The 19094-nt window shown below is 53.8% G+C and overlaps 1 protein-coding gene across 1 annotated transcript in view; it reads right to left on the reverse strand.

Annotated features, from left to right (window-relative positions):
* Positions 1–3186: 3186 nt before the first annotated feature.
* LOC116942492 (plexin-A1) overlaps positions 3187–19094 on the reverse strand; it is a 161752-nt gene continuing 145844 nt past the window's right edge. Inside the window, exons 24-32 of the mRNA XM_032954492.2 lie at positions 13756–13902; positions 12952–13111; positions 12686–12789; positions 12032–12125; positions 8631–8821; positions 8181–8350; positions 7569–7781; positions 6889–7039; positions 3187–6365 (exon numbers count right to left, since the gene is read on the reverse strand). Of these exons, the coding sequence (XP_032810383.2) occupies positions 6270–6365; positions 6889–7039; positions 7569–7781; positions 8181–8350; positions 8631–8821; positions 12032–12125; positions 12686–12789; positions 12952–13111; positions 13756–13902 (1326 nt within the window). The 3' untranslated portion in view covers positions 3187–6269. The remainder of the gene's footprint in view (positions 6366–6888; positions 7040–7568; positions 7782–8180; positions 8351–8630; positions 8822–12031; positions 12126–12685; positions 12790–12951; positions 13112–13755; positions 13903–19094) is intronic.

Below are 19094 nucleotides of genomic sequence, written 5' to 3' on the forward strand. Positions count from 1 at the left end.
CCTGGTGGAAGCGCTCGCCTTGCTCCTCCAAGTACACTCCCATGTTCTTGAATGTATCAAGATGAGCATCAAGGATGTGGACTTTTAGGGACATCCTACATCCCATTGCGCCGTAGTTCTCCACCAGTCTCAACCAGCTCCACGTAGTTTTCGACCTTGTGATGCCCAGGAAGCCATGAACCACTGCGACAAAGCTGTTCCAAGCCGCTTTCTCCTTACTAGTGAGCTTTTTGGGGAATTAATTGCTCCCCAGGATATTCTTTTTCTGTGGTCCGACGAAGACACTGGCTTTGACCTTTGCCTCAGACAGCTTAGGGAAGAAGTCTTGAAGGTACTTGAAGGCTGCCGACTCCTTATCTACAGCTCTGACAAATTGATTCATTAGGCCCAATTTGATGTGCAGTGGTGGCATCAGCACCTTCCGGGGGTCCACCAGTGGCTCCCACTTGACGTTGTTCCTCCCCATGGAGAACTCGTTCCACTGTGGCCAGTCCCACCTGTGGTAGTGCGCCTTGGTGTCCCTGCTGTCCCAAAGGCAAAGATAGCAGGGAAACTTGGTAAAACCGCCTTGGAGACCCATCAGGAATGCCACCATTTTGAAGTCTCCGATGACCTCCCAGCCATACTCGTCATACTTCACGGCGTCCAGCAAGGTCTTGATGCTGTTGTAATCCTCTTTGAGGTGCACCGAGTGAGCCAGGGGAAGAGACGGGTACTTGTTGCCATTATGGAGCAGCACGGCTTTGAGGCACCTTGATGAGCTGTCAATGAAGAAGCGCCACTCATTCTGATTACAGGCGATTCCGATTGCATCGAACAGACTGGTCACATTGTGGTAGAAGCAGAGCCCATCTTGACAGGTGAAGAAGCTGCAAAAAGGTTGGTGATGCTTTCTTCCTCTGATCTGCGACTGGCACACTTTCATCCAACAAGTTCCACTGCTTGAGCCTAGACGTCAAAAGCTCGGCATTGGACTTTGGTGATACCAATATCTCTGATCAAGTTGTTGAGGTTTTTTTGGTTGGGGTAGTATGGGTTTCTCTCCTCAGCTCCACCTCTCAAATCGTCATCTGGGTCTACAAAGTCTTCCTCTCTCTCTGACTTGCTGCTCTCTTCTAAATACGGCTGCTCGGAGGAGTGGGTACGGGGAGCTCATGGCAGTGTGGCACCAGGGCGATGGATGAAGGAAGGTCCGGATACGTGATAGCAGGTGCATTCTTGCCAGTCCGACGTTTAGAAGGGTCCACCATGCAGAAGTAGCAGTTGCTTGAGTGATCAGTGGGTTCCTGCCAAATTCTTGGGATAGCGAACTTCACGGCTCTATTTTCCCCTCTGTACCATCCTACAAAAATATATTTACTTCACTCATGACTAATGTGTAAGAGATTCTCGCAAAATTTTTCATATATTGTATTTTTTTAATAACATTGAAAATTGTAAAACATTTTAAAATTAAAAGTTTTTAGAATGTGAAATGAGGTGCCCAGGGTTTGTTTTGATCCCTGACAGGAATGCCGAAATATGCCTAGTAGGCCTCACACATCTTAGCAGATGCTTCCACAGAGTACTTTTTAGCTCGTCTTGATAAATTGGCCGCAGAAATAGCAAAATGCGTCTGCCGGAGGCTTGCCGCCTCTTGATGCCATCTCAGAAAAATGCACATATGTATCCACTTAGGCAGCTGGAACTAAACTGAACTGGTGGGCTTAAGGCCCCTGTATTTATACTACCATTCATATTACTGGAAAGTTCTAGAATGTTCTGGAAGTTACTCCAAGTTTACTCAACACTGAATCTATCTGGAATGTTCTGGAAAATAGGTAAATTTCTAAATATCACTGTCCTGGTCACAAAAGCAAAGTTTGTGGGGAATCATAGCCATTTTCTGTATTTTTGAGGCATAAGCAATTAGCAAATAACACTTACGACCCAGGAACAGAAAAACAATTGTTACACAGTGTAATAATACTAATTGCGATTCTCTGCTCAGGGGAAGTATCGCCGAGTCTCGAGACTCGTCTTTACGAGGGTGCTGCTGCTGCTGTACTGGGACCCTTGGCCACCAATTGCCACGAGTCTGGGATCGCGGTGACCCCGGAGACAACCCCAGCGCGTCCTCCTGGCCACGCCTCCTCCTGGCCACGCCTGGCAGGCCCGCGCCTACAACAGCTGGCAAGCCCCTGCGTGGTGGTCACCCATCCAAGCGCTGTGCTAACCGGGCCGAGTTTCCCAGATCAGGGTGATTGTTGTTCAAGGTCAACCCTAATCACTCCCCCAATCACTAGCACTATCTCTAAGCCTACCCTTCCTTAACCACTCCCACCTGTCCTCCTGTCACCTTAACTACACCGCCACTTTTAACAACCCCACTCTTTATTTTCACCACTATCATGGGATGTACAATTGTTGTAAAGCGCCGTGGATGAGGCAATGATCCGTCGTGCACGCCTCGTGGCGAGCAGTGTGCTCGCGATCCCACTGGGACCTCGGAAATTAATATTCATAATCGTCAATTATTATTCTAATTAATCGCGACTAATTGGAAAAAAATATATCGTGACACAACGCTAGGGCGAGTGGCGTGGGGCGAGGAACGCACGATACATGGCAGAGTCTGCAAATTACAAATATATCCCCATCATCATCTGCGTCAGAGTCATTTGCCTACTGTGCAGTGTGACGCTAATGCCGATAAACAGCAGAGAGGGGGCTCGCTCAGGGTTACCAGTCTATGATCATATACATACACAGATCCCCCGTATAGCCTTTCACAGCCTGTTGGGGCAAGTGCTGTTAGCGAGCACCCATGAACGGCGCACTCGGGGGAGACGTAGCCAGAAACACGTCCGGAGACTTCCTCTCGTGATGATGATGGACACACCGCAGCAGTTATTCATTTGAGGCCGAGTCGAACCAGGGAAGGCCCAGGACTGGCGCAGATATTCGCCACAGCTCTTGGTCGTGAGCGGGAATGGAACCCTGCGGGTCACCGTGTTGGCAGCGCAGCGCTCTCCGCTGCGCCACCGCTCGCGCACTCGCGCGCACACGAGTGGCGAGAGCACACGAGTGGCGAGAGCACACGAGTGGCGAGGGCGTGCTGTTACCCCCCAATCATCACATCGCGACACTCCCATCGTGGGGGCGCGAGGGTCGGAATCGCGTCAAGCACACCGCGCCGCGCACACATTTGGATGTGTGATTTATTACAAATGGTATGTACACGCACAGACATTAAACCTCTCCGCCACCGTGATGCCTTGTCACGCACAGAACTCCAACGCTCCTCCACGCGGCGTAGCTTCACAGCAAAATAAATTACTGCCGACGTCGAGTTTGTCTTCGCGCGCTCTCTCTCGCACTCTCTCACTCTCTCTCTCTGTCACTCTCTCTCTCTCACTCTCTCTCAATCTCTCACTCTCTCTCAATCTCTCACTCTCTCTCTCACTTTCTCACTCTCTCTCTGTCACTCTCTCTCTCGCACTCTCTCTCAATCTCTCTCAATCTCTCTCACTCTCTCTCAATCTCTCACTCTCTCACTCTCTCTCTCTCAATCTCTCTCTCACTCTCGTAACGAGCGACGTTGCTCGTGGCTCCCCACGCCCGGCGCGAGAGGCTGGAGGTCACCCCGCAGGCAGGGGAGCGGCGCGCGGACCTTTGGTGAATCCGGATCGTCGATGAATCCACCCCCATCACTCAAATGCGCTCCGAGGGAAGGGGATAGGGGGGCCGTGATTTGTTTTTGGCGGGGCGGGGGGGGGGGCCTTCCTGAAGCCGGCCGAGCCGCGTCGCTCCTTGCCTCTCTCGTTCCGTCGACGCGGCCGTGCCGGGCGGTGGGAGTTGTTGGCGGGTCACCAAGCCGGGGTCCGGGGCTTCGCGACCCAAGGATGGGGGGCAGAGGCAGGGGGTGGCGGGGGACGCGAGTTGGTTCCTTCGACAGACGCACGCACAATCGCGACGCGCCAAGAGACGTGGAGCGCGGAGGAGCAGGATGGGGAGGAGGGTTTCGACTTTATACGCGGGCGGCTCGACATCGCAACAACAACATCAACAACAATAATAACAACAGAGCAATAATCATAATAATAATCGATATCACCATCATCGTCGTCGTCGTCATCATCATTCATACACCGAGCATCACCCCCCTCCCCCCAAGGCAGCTGAGGTCCATAGGATCACCCAACACAGTGGAGTCTTCTGGCACTGCCACAATGACACGCGTGTACACGCGTGTGCGTGTGTGTGCGTGTGCGCGTGTAAAGCATAAACCCGCGCTCCGGTAACACTGCCAGGCGGCGAACGGGCGACGCCACACTCGGGTCACGGCGGCGGCACAGAGAGCGACCGAACTCTAAACCAGCGCGGTCATCCGGAGCTCCCTGTGCAGCCTCGCTCGCCCACTCGCCCACTCGCTCGCTCTACACCAGCCGCCGTGGACACGCCAGCCCGGGATCAACAGCAGCTACAGAAGCAGCAGCTGCAGCAGCAGCTACAGCAGCTAGATCTACAGCAGCTACAGCAGCTACAGCAGCAGCTACAGCAGCTACATCTACAGCAGTAGCTACAGCTACAGCAGCAGCCACAGCAGCAGCTACAGTAGCCACAAGCAGCAGCTACAGCAGCCACAGCAGCAGCTACAGCAGCAGCTACAGCAGCTACAGCTACAGCAGCTACAGCAGCAGCTACAGCAGCAGCCATATAATGTTCGATAGACTGGAGCGACACTGGACATACGGCTGAGCGAGCTGTGCACACAGCAGCATCTCAAAACTCCTCCTTTCACTTCGTTTGTTGAAACTCGGCGTCTGGCCAAACGGACAAGACCCAAAAAAATTCGCAGCGGATTCCAGTCTCCCCCCCCCCCACCCTTGACCTTACTTGTAGCCGACGGACAGACTGGGTGCGGTAAAAGCTCGCCGCTGCGTGGGGGTCGCTCAAACACCGAGAGGGCGCGACCACGGGGATGGGCGGCGCTCCGTCTCGCTCGCCCCTTCCTTTTTTTGTGCTGTACAACCACAGTTTGTCGTTTCGAGTAAACAGGAGAAGGAGACGCGACGCTTCAATACTGGCGGTCAAGACGGCACGGAGCCCCGAGTGCCGGGGAGCGCGGAGCCGCCCCTGCAGATGGACGCTACGCGAACGCGAGGCCGAAATTTAGACGCGCGTGTGTGCGTGCGTGCATGTGCATGTGCGTGCGTTTTGTCTCATTTTCTTCCCCTCCGTAAAAGGGGGATATTTTTCTAAAAAATAAAATTACAAAACGACCCCAGCGAAGATCCGAAGCCGTTGCGTTTCTCTCGAGCCGTTCAAACAATCTTCGTCTCCGTCAAATGGGTCGCGTGCGCATCATCGTTCGCAGCATCGATGCTTTGTGCAAGACATGCTGGGGGGGGGGCGAGTTTGGGGAGGGGGGCGCGATAACGACGCCCACGGTTCACCAAGTCTCGGTGAGTGGTGCCCGCGTTCAGGCCCCCGTCAGTCACTCGTCGGCTCTTCCGCGGGGGGCGTGCCTGGGGTTAACAAACATTCGGAAGATCCAACGGATACGCGACGAAGCAAAACACGAGCAGAGCGCTCCGTGTCGGTGTCGAGTGTGCACGATCGAAGCAGCGGGATGGAAGAATGCAGTCCACGTGGGAGAGGGGCCGTGAAGCTGCAGTCCTCCTCGTGCTCGGCGGGAGCAGCGGTGTCGGAGCGATGCGGAGCAGGCCGCTTCTCCGGTCGATCTCTCCAACAAACGCCGACTCTCAGCCCCTTGCCAGGTCTCCCCCGGATCTCCCCGGGCCTTCTCCTGCTCTTCCGTCGGTCTTTCCCGCAGGGCGAAGATGTCACCGCGCCTCCCCGCGTCCCTCCCAGGGGTCTAAACGGCCTTTTCCCCACGCCGTGTAGAGGTCACGGGGTCGACTCCCGGGTGGAGCCGCTCCTCCGGCAAGTGAAGAGGGGAGGCCGACCCGCGGGTGCGTGTGGACGGTCGCTTGCGCGCGCTTCGCCGCGCTCCATCGCGGACCACCGTGGAACCGCGCAGCCGGGCGTGTCGCAGCGGGACGTCCGGTCGCCCGAGTGCGGCAACACCAAACCGTCACGCGTCCTCTCGGTCGGTCAGTCGGATGGTTGCAAGGACAGACGGACGGCGGTGTTTTATAAAAGAATAAAAACCAAATGGAGGAAAAATAAAGAACTAAAATAAGCAACACTTCACCCGGCCGGTGACGGCGGTGGTGGCGACGATGGCGGCGGTGGTGGTTGCGGCACTGGCGATGCGGTGACCTCTAACTGTCCCCGGACATGCAGGAGATCACTTGGTCCAGCTTGAAGGCCAGGCGGTGCCGCTTGGCCTGCTCATCTTGGTCCAGTGCGGCCAGGATCTGTGTATGGGGGGTACAGGGGGGGCCGAGAGCAACAGAGCTACATTAATCTGTCGTCGCATTACGATTCAACTGTGATCTATCTGCTGCTGGATAAGAGCCACCCCAAGACGTAGCCATCGATCGAAGTCTCCCAAAGCAACGATCCGTCTAGCTTCTGCGTACGGGCTGATTTCATTGCTCCATCTCCATCGAGGACGTACACTAAGGGACAATAACGAATGATCCAATTGCCGGGCATTGCTATTCTAGGCTGCTCGTGAGTAACCCGCGTTCTCAAGCAGAGCGAGCTGATATGCTCAGCCTGATCACCGATGGTCTGTATTTGTTCTCCCCCTGTTCTGAGTGGATTTATTCCAATCGGGATCGCACACAGCAGCAGCAGCATCGACCCCCTTACTGCGAACACTTGGCAGGGCCCTCCTGAACAAGAGCCTAGAGGCCTGCCTGGGTGAACGAGCATCATCAGAACAACGAAGGAAGAGGTGCTCGAGTGCGGCGTTGGCGTCGTGGCGAGCCCCACCTCGTCCTTGTACTTGCTGACGTACAGGTAGAGCTCGTTAAGGGCACTCATGGTGTTGAAGTCGCTGCTGTGCATGCGCGACTGTTCGGCAAGGTAGGCGTTCATGTCCTGGTCGCTGATCGCCGGCATCTTGCCGATGTCCGTGTAGTACCTGCGGCAGAGATGGAGACACGCGCATGCGCACACGTGCACACACGCACCGTGGACGCACACGCGCAAACACAAAGACAAGGACACGTGTGCAAACGTCAGAGAGGTGACGAAGGAGAGGAACCCGTTGGGTCGATCGTGCTCGCTAGGGCAGGGAACCGGGGCCAGCAGCCGCTCAGCCAGCATGGGATGGTGAAGATCGCTGCTACGGACGCGATCCGAAGAGTCATTCGCAGATTCGTTAGTTAAAATTTGGCAAATTTGGACCATGAAGCCGGCACTTATTTGCGTCAACACGGCACACGAGGGGGTGGGTGGCCAGCATCACGCCCGGCTGCCTTCATCTCCCCATTACTGATGTTTACATATCACACCAGGTACTTACTTAAGGCCGAGTAGATCTAAGGAAGGCCCAGGACCGGTTCAAATATTCGTCGCCGTTATCGTTCGTGAGCGGGAACCGAATTCGGGTCGCCGGGTTCGTAGCACGGCGCACCACCGCTCTCCCATCCCCTCGACCTGGCGCTCACCTCTCCACCCAGTGCTTGTAGTTGGGGATGTCCTTGGCGTAGAGGAGCTTGTTGGAGGGCGAGTCCTTGCCCAGCCGGTGCTCCGAGGTGGAGCACGAGTCCATGAAGGTCTGGGCCACGACAGAGAGGCACGCGTCCGTGATGCTCGTCTTGTGGATGTCGAACACGAACTGCGGGTTCTTGATCACGTTCACCCAGAAGCGCAGCGGCAGGCTGTACAGAGGAGGGTGGGTGGGCGGGTAGAGGAGGAGGAGGGGGAGAAGAGGAGGAGGGGGGGGGAGAAATTAAGTATTGGCTGTCATGATGACCAGGTGAACCCATTTAGCCAACCTGACCACGAGTTGCTTGTACAACAGCAACACATTTTATAAGCTGTTGGGGCAAGTGCTGGCCGGCATGCCTTTGTCTCCCAAGTGCCGATGTTTTCTCATCCCACCAGGTACTCAATTGAAGCTGAGTCGACCTAGGGGAGGCCTAGGACCGGTTCAGATAATCATCATTGGTGTTGGACCTGAGCAGAAATTAAAGTCGGGTCGCCAGGTATGTCGTGCAGCGTGCTGACCCGTGCACTCCCGCTTGCACGCACACACACACACACAACACACGACGCACCAGTTGCTCTTCCAGGTGTGGCGTACGGCCGGGTCGTGGATGGCGTGCCGGTCGGCCTGCTCGTCCAGGAAGTCGAACATGTACTTGATGGCGAGGGGCAGGGCGCTGCCGCGGTGCGCCGTGCTGAAGATCGTCTCGAACAGGTCGTCCACAAACTTCTGCAGCGTGCCCTGCGACGGGGCCACCGCACACGGCGAAACCGCCAGCGTGAGCGATGCGCCGTCCCGACCGACACATGCATCGCGACGACGGTCTCGGCGGTCGTCGCCATCATCGTCGGGTGGACTCGAGGCGGACTTCGCAGCCTCCTCGACTCGGAGCCATCTAACGGGAGGTCGAGAGTCTGGGAGCGCGGAGGTCCGCGAGGTCCACGGAGGTATGCCAGTAGAGGCCGACCACCTCGTTGGTGAGAGGGACCGCGGGAGCGGGGGTCTGCGTGCGTCTCCTCACCTTGGTGGCGAGCAGCCGCGTGAGGTAGATCTCTGACACCATCTTGTTGCCGCGGTCGCCCTCCTTCTGGTCGGCGTGGTCGTGGTTCTTCACCAGGTGCCACAGCTTGGTGCCGCTCTCCAGGTCGGGCGTGATCATGGGCGTGCGCGAGCGCAGCGAGTCCGGGCTGCCCGGGTGCCTCATGATGCTCTCTGCGCGGGGACGCAGAGGAGCCAGCGAACCGGAGGTCGCAATCAATGGTCAGGCGAGCGGGCAATCGGCGGGCAACTGATTTAGCAGGAGGGCGTGCGGGCGAGTAGGCGGAGGTTTCTGTGTGGGCCTGTCAGTCTCTGTGTGAGTCTACGGGTTTCTGTGTGAGTCTATCGGTCTCTGTGAATCTACGGATTTCTGTGTGAGTCTATCGGTCTCTGTGTGAGTCTGCGGTTTTCTGTGTGAGTCTATCGGTCTCTGTGTGAATCTACGGTTTTCTGTGTGAGTCTATCGGTCTCTGTGTGAGTCTACGGGTTTCTGTGTGAGTCTATCGGTCTCTGTGTGAGTCTGCGGGTTTCTGTGTGAGTGTATCGTTCTCTGTGTGAGACTATGGGTCTGTGTTTGAGTCTGCGGGTTTCTGTGTGAGTCTATGTGTCTCTGTGTGAGTCTACGGGTTTCTGTGTGAGTCTATGTGTCTCTGTGTGAGTCTACAGGTTTCTGTGTGAGTCTATGTGTCTCTGTGTGAGTCTACAGGTTTCTGTGTGAGTCTATGTGTCTCTGTGTGAGTCTACGAGTTTCTGTGTGAGTCTATGTGTCTCTGTGTGAGTCTACGGGTTTCTGTGTGAGTCTATGTGTCTCTGTGTGAGTCTACGGGTTTCTGTGTGAGTCTATGTGTCTCTGTGTGAGACTATGGGTTTCTGTGTGAGTCTATATGAGAGAGGCCGTCAGTCACAGCAGAGGAGAAGAGGGAGGCCTTGAGCCTTGCACCAGCCTAGGCAAGGCGAGGGCACTGAGAGCTCAGCTTGTGGTCCCGGCTCGGCCGTGGCGGTGCCGAGAATTGACCGCGGGCACCACGCAGTCACGACGTTGGCACGGCCGGACCGCGTGCCACCGCGCCGGCGGCATATCGCGCGTCGCGCCGGGCGGGCAGAGGCAGCGAACGACCACGGCCGGTGGCGGTGGCGAGCGAGCATGCCAATTCCACGCCCGAGTAAGAAGCGAGCGTGGAAATTAACTCCTAATTTCCCGCACTTCAGAGGTGGCGTCGGTGCCGGCGCACGAGTAGCGAGCAATTTCCCCGTTAATTAAAAGGCGCGGCGCATGCCGTGCCACACATGGTAATGAGGGCCCACCAGCAGGGAGCCACGATGTAGCGGCATGGCTCAGCCGAGGAGCGAGGGATGGAGGTTTCCTGTTTATTGAAGCCGGGGGAGTGGCTAGAGAGTGGCGGCAGGCTGGGCCCGGCGTTCCCACATTGCCGGCAATTTATCTCACCTCGTGTCACGAGACCGTGACGGTGAAATGGGGGAAATATAAATACATTTAAAAGCGAAACACCCCAAAAATAACAAAGGGCACCCCCCCCCGTGGCAACCCCGCATAGCACACCACGTGGCACCCCCCACAGTACCCCCCGTGAAACCCCCCGTGGCACCCCCCGTGGTACCCCACGTGGCACAGCAAGTGGCACACCACGTGGCACACCACGTCGCCACCACCGCCACCTTACGCGGCTCTCCCCTCACTCCGCGTGGCCTCCGCTTGCTGCTCCCGGCTCTGTGGGTTTTGTTTTCCCTGCCATTACAATCAGCGCCAGCCCGGTGAGAAAACACCGTGGCTGCCACCAACACCAACACTACCACCACCAACACTACCACCACCAACACTACGACCACCAACAACACTACCAGCACCAACACTACCACCACAAACACTACCACCACCAACACCACCACCAACACTACCACCACCACAAACACTACCACCACCACAAACACTACCACCAACACTACCACCACAAACACTACCACCACAAACACTACCACCACCAACACTACCACCACAAACACTACCACCACCAACACTACCACCACCAACACTACCACCACCAACACCACCAACACCACCACCAACACCACCAACACCACCACCACCAACACCACCACCACCACCAACACTACCACCACAAACACAACTACCACCAACACTACCACCACCAACACTACCACCACTAACACTACCACCACAAACACTACCACCACAAACACTACCACCACCAACACTACCACCACCAACACTACCACCACCAACACCACCACCAACACCACAAACACTACCACCACCAACACTACCACCACCAACACCACCACCAACACCACAAACACTACCACCACCAACACTACCACCACAAACACTACCACCACCAACACTACCACCACCAACACCACCAACACTACCACCACCAACACTACCATCACAAACACTACCACCACCAACACTACCACCACCAACACTACCATCACCAACACTACCACCACAAACACTACCACCACCAACACTACCACCACCAACACTACCACCACCAACACTACCACCACAAACACTACCACCACAAACACGACCACCACAAATACTACCAACACCAACACTACCACCACCAACACTACCACCACCAACTCCACCAACACTACCACCACCAACACCACCACCAACACTACCACCACAAACACTACCACCACCAACACTACCACCACAAACACTACCACCACCAACACTACCACCACCAACACCACCACCACCACCAACACCACCAACACCACCACCACCAACACCACCAACACCACCACCACCACCAACACCACCACCAACAACACTACCACCACAAACACAACTACCACCAACACTACCACCACCAACACTACCACCACTACACTACCACCACAAACACTACCACCACAAACACTACCACCACAAACACTACTACCACCAACACTACCACCACCAACACTACCACCACCAACACTACCACCAATAAAACCACCAATACAACCACCAATAACAACCACCAACACTACCACCAACACCACCAACAACACCACCAACAACACCACCACCGACAACAACAACACCACCAACAACAACACCACCAACAACACTACCAACAACAACAACACCACCACCACCACCAACAACAACAACACCAACAACAACAAAACCACCACCAACAACAACACCAACAACAACAACACCACCAACAACAACACCACCAACAACAACACTAAACGGTGCCAAACCACCGTGAGCTTGGCAGGCTCAAACGAGGTGCCCGGAGCCTCGTTCTGGTCCCCACGCACCCAGCGCACGACGTAGCGCCGGCACTCTGCTCGCTGGTACTCGCCGGGACCCTGGACGGTACCCTGGCTGGTACTCACCATACTTGTTGACGGAGCGCGAGAGCAGCGAGTTGGCGGCGTTGTAGGATGCCGTCTGTTTAGGCACCAGCGCCACCGTGGATGCGTCGGCCACCTACGGCAACAGCGCACGCACCGCCCGCTCGTCCCACGCTCGTCTCACGCTCGACCCACGCTCGTGGGAGCCACTACGCTCAGCGCTTCCCCCGAGATCGTCCCAGTTCAGCTTCGCCAACGTCTCCATGACGCCATTCTTACCAAGAAACAGCTTTAACAAAGTACCCTGTGTGGGCCTATGGGTCTCTGTGTGAGCCTCACCTGGTGGTGCACGAGTCTCACCTGGTGGTGCACGAGTCTCACCTGGTGGTGCGCGAGTCTCACCTGGTGGTGCACGAGTCTCACCTGGTGGTGCGCGAGTCTCACCTGGTGGTGCGGGAGACTCACCTGGTGGTGCACGAGTCTCACCTGGTGGTGCGCGAGTCTCACCTGGTGGTGCGCGAGTCTCACCTGGTGGTGCGCGAGTCTCACCTGGTGGTGCGCGAGCCTCACCTGGTGGTGCACGAGCCTCACCTGGTGGTGCGCGAGTCTCACCTGGTGGTGCGCGAGCCTCACCTGGTGGTGCACGAGCCTCACCTGGTGGTGCGCGAGTCTCACCTGGTGGTGCGCGAGTCTCACCTGGTAGTGCGCCAGCGTGTTGAGCTGCTTCCAGTCGTTCTCAATCTTGGTGGTGACGTCCTCGTCCTGCAGGATCACGCGCCCCATGCGGCCCTGTCGCCACTCTGCTCACCACACGCCACCACCGCACACCACCACCGTCATCATCGTCGTCGTCATCGCGAGCCGTGATCTATCCACCGCGACGTTAACTTCTCCCCATCATCTCCTGGCCAGCTCCTCCACGCGAGGCGCGCGGTTCCCGGCCGAGGCGACGGGGGCCTCACCGAGGTCGCGGTCGATGGCCTTGGGCCGCTGGGAGTAGGGCACGTTCTTGTGGACGGCGTCAAGCAGCTTCTCCTTGACCTGCGTGATGGTGTCGCAGTCGAGGACCTTGACGCTCACCTCCACGTTCTTCTCGCTCTCCGGGGTCACGCAGTTCAGCGTCTGTCGGCCGGGCAAGAGGGAGCGCGTGCACAGTCGTCGTCGTGACGGGTGCACGATCACCGTCGTCAACTACACTGCCGCCGCCGACGGCGTTGTTCTCAATATCAGGATGACTAACAGCGTCGTCACCACCACCGGCGACATTACCACTCGCGTCATTATAAGCATCATCATCATCATCATCATACCACCATCAGAATCATCATGAATTTCAAAACCATAATTTTTAAAACCTCTACCACCATCAACACACTTATCATCACTGGCAAATTTTGCTTTGTGATTGTCATAAACGTCAATGTTATCATCGTCATCATCGTGGTCGTCATCTGCTATCATCGTTACGAACACCACCATCACCATCATTATTACCACCATTGCAACATGTTTACACACCACACTAGCTATTCATTGAGACTGAGTCAACCTTGGGGAGGCCCAAGACCGGTTTACTGGTGTTGACCGAATTCAGGTCGCCGGGTTCGTAGCGCAGCTCACTACAAGCATCACTATCTCTACCTACTGCATTATCACGTCGACCACCGCCATCATCGCCATCATCATCACCACCACCATCATCTCGGCCACGACCGAGCCGCACGGTGTGGCAGCGAGTCGGCCCCGGGTCCCCGAGGAGGACTCACGAGGGTGCGGTAGTCGATCTGCTGGCGGATGAGCTTGTCCTCGCTGAGCGAGTAGCGTGCCTCGCCCGTGATGGCGTCGATCGGCCCCTTCTCCATCTGCTGCTTGATGGCGCAGTAGAGCATGAAGAGGGGCTCGCCGGCGCACTCCTGCACAAGCACGCACAAAGACGAAGATCCTCGTATAGCCTTAACAGACTGATGGGGTAAGTGCTGTTAGCGAGTAGCACTTGTGAAAGTCGAACACGGCACACTAAGTGGTGGGTGGCCAGCACGACGCCTGGCCGCCTTTGTCTCCCAAGTGGCGCTGTTTACACACCGCACCAGGTACTCGTTTCAGGCCGAGTCGACCTAGGGGAGGCCCAGGATCAGTTCAGATAATCATCACCGGTGTTGGCCATGAATACGGGAATTGAATACGGGTCAACCGGGTTCAAAGCGCAGTGCGCTCGCTGCTGCACCACACATACACACGTACACTTTCACACGCATACATACTTACATACGCACACGCACGTACACACGCATAAATACATACACGTATACATACACGCGCATACATACACACATACACAGATATGCACGTGGACAAGCAGCCACTCAGGTGGATGCAGACGGGCGGACACAGGAGTGGTCATCATGCTCGCGCGCGCACACGAGTGCGAACACGGACACGCACGCTTGACCGCCCGCACGATGAGAGCCGCGCCCACACGCACGTGCTTACGCGGGCAAGGAACGACTGTTCGTCCGCACCCTCTGCGTTACGCCACGCGGCCCCGCGGCCTCAGTCACGCGGCGACGCACGGAAGGGGCTGCCGAGTCATCTCAGTTGCCGAACAATGTACGCACGCACATCCCACGCAAGCACGCACATCCCACGCACGCACGCACGCAAATCCACGCATGCACGCACATCCACGCATGCACACACAGGTCCTGGACGCTAAGCACAGTTGAGCCCGGGTTGTGGTGGGATGCGAATTGTGAACACATAAAGTCCCCATTTGAAACCTTGTCATGTTCACTTACTCACACAAAGATGTTGACAAAGATCCCCCATAGAGCCTGAACAGACCGTTGGGGCAAGTGCTGTTAGCGACTAGCACCTATGAAGGCCGGCACGGCACATCAGTGGGTGGGTGGCCAGCACGACGCTCCCCAGTGGTGATGTTTACCCACCGCACATTTGAGGCTGAGTCGACTTAGGGGAGGACCAGGAACAGTTAAGATAATCGTCACTGGTGTTGAACGTGAGTGGACATCGAACCCAGGATGCTGGGTTCGTAGCGCAGTGCGCTAACCGCTGCGCCTCCGCTCCACCACCGAGACAAGATATTTCTTGGGCTCAAATTAATCAAATAAAACATTTTAATTGTTACTTATTAAGTTTGAGGTAGTGAATTACTGGGATTAGTTTTTGTCTCCGACATATGCAATTTAGCAAAAGTCATGAATGAAATCATGTTTAAATGTAATGTACGGTTAAAACCACATTATCTCAAAATAAGTGCCTGCACTGGAACATGTAAGGAAGACATTGAATGGAGAACAATATTAATGTGACATTGCTAATGGTGACGAATCCTCAGCTGTGCTCTGCAACTGGAGAAATTATCTTTTAAATCATCATCGTGTATTTGTGTGCACCTGCGCGTGTGTACATGCACGTGTGTACGTGTGGGGAGTGGTGGTGCAGTGGTTAGCACACTGCGCAGCAAACCCGGCTACCCGCTCACGTCCAATAACAGTGGCAAATATATGAATTGGTCCTGGGCCTACCCTAGATCGACTCAGCATTAAATGAGTACCTGGGTTCATTGTTTAATCAACACTGGGAAGACAAAGGCAGCCGGGCGTGGTGTTGGTCACCTGTTCCCCCGTGTGCCGTGCCAACTTTTGTCGGGGCTCGCGAGCGGCTCTTGCCCCAAACGAGGCCCCAGAGAGGCTATTCTGGGGATCTTTTGTCTTTTGTGTGCTTGAAGAGCGGTGGGACAGCAGTTCGTGCACTGCGCTACGATCGAAGCAACCAAAGTTCAATTTCCAACCATGGCTCAGATCGGTAGCCAGTACGACAATTATGCATTCATCACAAGGTACCCAACCCAGCCGGCCCGATTCTCACGGCTGGACATCAGCCAAAGTCATTCCAAACCAAACCGCGCCTCCTCCGAGTACATATTATTCCGTCAAACGTGGCAAGGGTTTCGTAACTGGGGCAGACGATCTCTGCGGCTCTATGTTAGTCTATCGGTTTCCATGCAAGTATGTAGGTTTCTATGTATGACTGTAGTTCTGTAATCGATAGAGTAATCAGTAGAGTAATCCGTAGATTAAGCGTAAGAGTATCCAGTAATGCAATCAGTAAAGTAATCTGCAGAGTAATCTTCAGAGTAATCAGGAGAGTAATTGTAGAGTAATGAGGAGAGTAATTGTAGAGTAATTGTAGAATAATCAGGAAAGTAATTGTAGAGTAATCAGGAGAGTAATTGTAGAGTAATCAGGAGAGTAATTGTAGAGTAATCAGGAGAGTAATTGTAGAGTAATCAGGAGAGTCATTGTAGAGTAATCGGAAGAGTAATCATAGAGTAATCAGGATAGTAATTGTAGAGTAATCAGGAGAGTAATTGTAGAGTAATAAGGAGAGTAATTGTAGAGTAATCAGGTGAGTAATTGTATAGTAATCAGCAGAGTAATTGTAGAGTAATCAGGAGAGTAATCGTAGAGTAATCAGGAGAGTAATTGTAGAGTAATCAGGAGAGTAACTGCAGAGTAATCAGGAGAGTAATCAGGAGAGTAATTGTAGAGTAATTGAAGAGTAATCAGGAGAGTAATTGTAGAGTAATCAGGAGAGTAATTGTAGAGTAATCAGGAGGGTAATTGTAGAGTAATCGGTAGAGTAATCATAGAGTAATCAGGATAGTAATTGTAGAGTAATCAGGTGAGTAATCTTCAGAGTAATCAGGAGAGTAATTGTAGAGTAATCGGTAGAGTAATTGTAGAGTAATCAGGAGGGTAATTGTAGAGTAATCAGGAGAGTAATTGTAGAGTAATAAGGAGAGTAATCAGGAGAGTAATTGTAGAGTAATCAGGAGAGTAATTGTAGAGTAATCAGGAGAGTCATTGTAGAGTAATCGGTAGAGTAATCATAGAGTAATCAGGATAGTAATTGTAGAGTAATCAGGAGAGTAATTGAAGGAGAGTAATTGTAGATTAATCAGGAGAGTAATTGTAGAGTAATCAGGAGAGTCATTGTAGAGTAATCGGAAGAGTAATCATAGAGTAATCAGGAGAGTAATTGTAGAGTAATCAGGAGAGTAATTGTAGAGTAATCAGGAGAGTAATCAGGAGAGTAATTGTAGGGTAATCAGGAGAGTAATTGTAGAGTAATCAGGAGAGTCATTGTCGAGTAATCGGTAGAGTAATCATACAGTAATCAGGATAGTAATTGTAGAGTAATCAGAAGAGTAATTGTAGAGTAATCAGAAGAGTAATTGTAGAGTAATCAGGTGAGTAATTGTATAGTAATCAGGAGAGTAATTGTAGAGTAATCAGGAGAGTAATCGTAGAGTAATCAGGAGAGTAATTGTAGAGTATTCAGGAGAGTAACTGCAGAGTAATCAGGAGAGTAATCAGGAGAGTAATTGTAGAGTAATTGAAGAGTAATCAGGAGAGTAATTGTAGAGTAATCAGGAGAGTAATTGTAGAGTAATCAGGAGGGTAATTGTAGAGTAATCAGGAGGGTAATTGTAGAGTAATCGGTAGAGTAGTCATAGAGTAATCAGGATAGTAGAGTAATCAGGTGAGTAATCTTCAGAGTAATCAGGAGAGTAATTGTAGAGTAATCGGTAGAGTAATTGTAGAGTAATCAGGAGGGTAATTGTAGAGTAATCAGGAGAGTAATTGTAGAGTAATCAGGAGAGTAATCAGGAGAGTAATTGTAGAGTAATCAGGAGAGTAATTGTAGAGTAATCAGGAGAGTCATTGTAGAGTAATCGGTAGAGTAATCATAGAGTAATCAGGATAGTAATTGTAGAGTAATCAGGAGAGTAATTGAAGAGTAATCAGGATAGTAATTGTAGAGTAATCAGGAGAGTCATTGTAGAGTAATCGGTAGAGTAATCAGGAGAGTAATCGGTAAAGTATCCGATTACTTGCTACGTCGCAGCATCCCACTCCGGCACGTCTCCTCTCCGCTGGTGATAAACGGCCCGGGAGGCCGGACGGGTGAGCAGAGAGAAAAAATAAATAACGGGGCAAACGCGGCGGAATGAATAGGATGATTTATACGGCGGATCGGGCGGCGAGGAAGCAATTACTTAGGTATGCAATGGCGCGGGAGCGGCGGCGGCGGACGGGAGGGAGAAAGGCGCAGGGCAGCATTATGGAGATGCGGTGGGAGATATGAAAATGAGATTACTTGTAAAGGGAGACGGCCTGAGAGGCAATGAAAGGACTTTAATGGCCACATGAAGGGTGCAGCCTTGCGCTATCAACCCCGAGTCGTTTTTTTTTTAAATGGGCTCATTGTTTGGCTGGATGATAATTGCCACAAAACATCTTTTGATCGCAGCGGTGCAGAACCCCTCACTGGGATCTCACTCACTCACTCGCCCCCCTCCCTTGCCTGCATTCCTCGAGCAGACGGTGAGTGAGCGGGCGAACAATGGAGTGCGAGGGTGGATGAGGGAGCGAGTCGTCGGATGAATGGATCTGCGAGCAGTTTGGGCGAGAGAGATAGTGCAGAAGCGAAGAGATGAACACGGGGGTGAGAGGGTGGACAAGGTGGAAAGTGGGTGAATTATAGAGTGGAGCAGGTGGACAAGAGAACAACCGATTAGGGCACACGGTGGAGAAAGCTGATGGTGAAAAGGAGCGAGCAGATGGGTGAGCAAAGTGGGCTTGCGTACGAGTCAGTGGACGAGCAGAGTAGTGGGTGAGCGAGCAAATGGACAAAGGAACTGGCTGGTGGATGAGCGAGAAGCCGGCATGTGGACGAGTGAGAAGGCGAGTGCCTGAGTTGGTGGATGAGCAGATAGGTGGACGGGTGAGTGGGCGGATGAGCAAGCAGAGGACCGAGTGAATGGGACAAAAGGGAGAGCAAGAAAATCCTTGGACAAGTGAGGCAAGTGGGCGGGTGGATGGCTGAGTGGGTGGATGGCTGAGTGGGTGGATGGTTGAGTGGGTGGATGGCTGAGTGGGTGGATGGCTGAGTGGGTGGATGGTTGAGTGGGTGGATGGCCGAGTGGCTGAATTGGATAGATGGCTGAGTTGGTGGATGGTTGAGTGGGTAGATGGCTGAGTGGGTAGATGGCTGAGTGGGTGGATGGCTGAGTGGGTGG

This window comes from Petromyzon marinus, chromosome 14 (genome assembly GCF_048934315.1).
Source record: "Petromyzon marinus isolate PM22_M1 ecotype Great Lakes invasive population chromosome 14, UKy_Petmar_22M1.pri1.0, whole genome shotgun sequence".
In the NCBI taxonomy this organism is placed as follows: domain Eukaryota; kingdom Metazoa; phylum Chordata; class Hyperoartia; order Petromyzontiformes; family Petromyzontidae; genus Petromyzon; species Petromyzon marinus.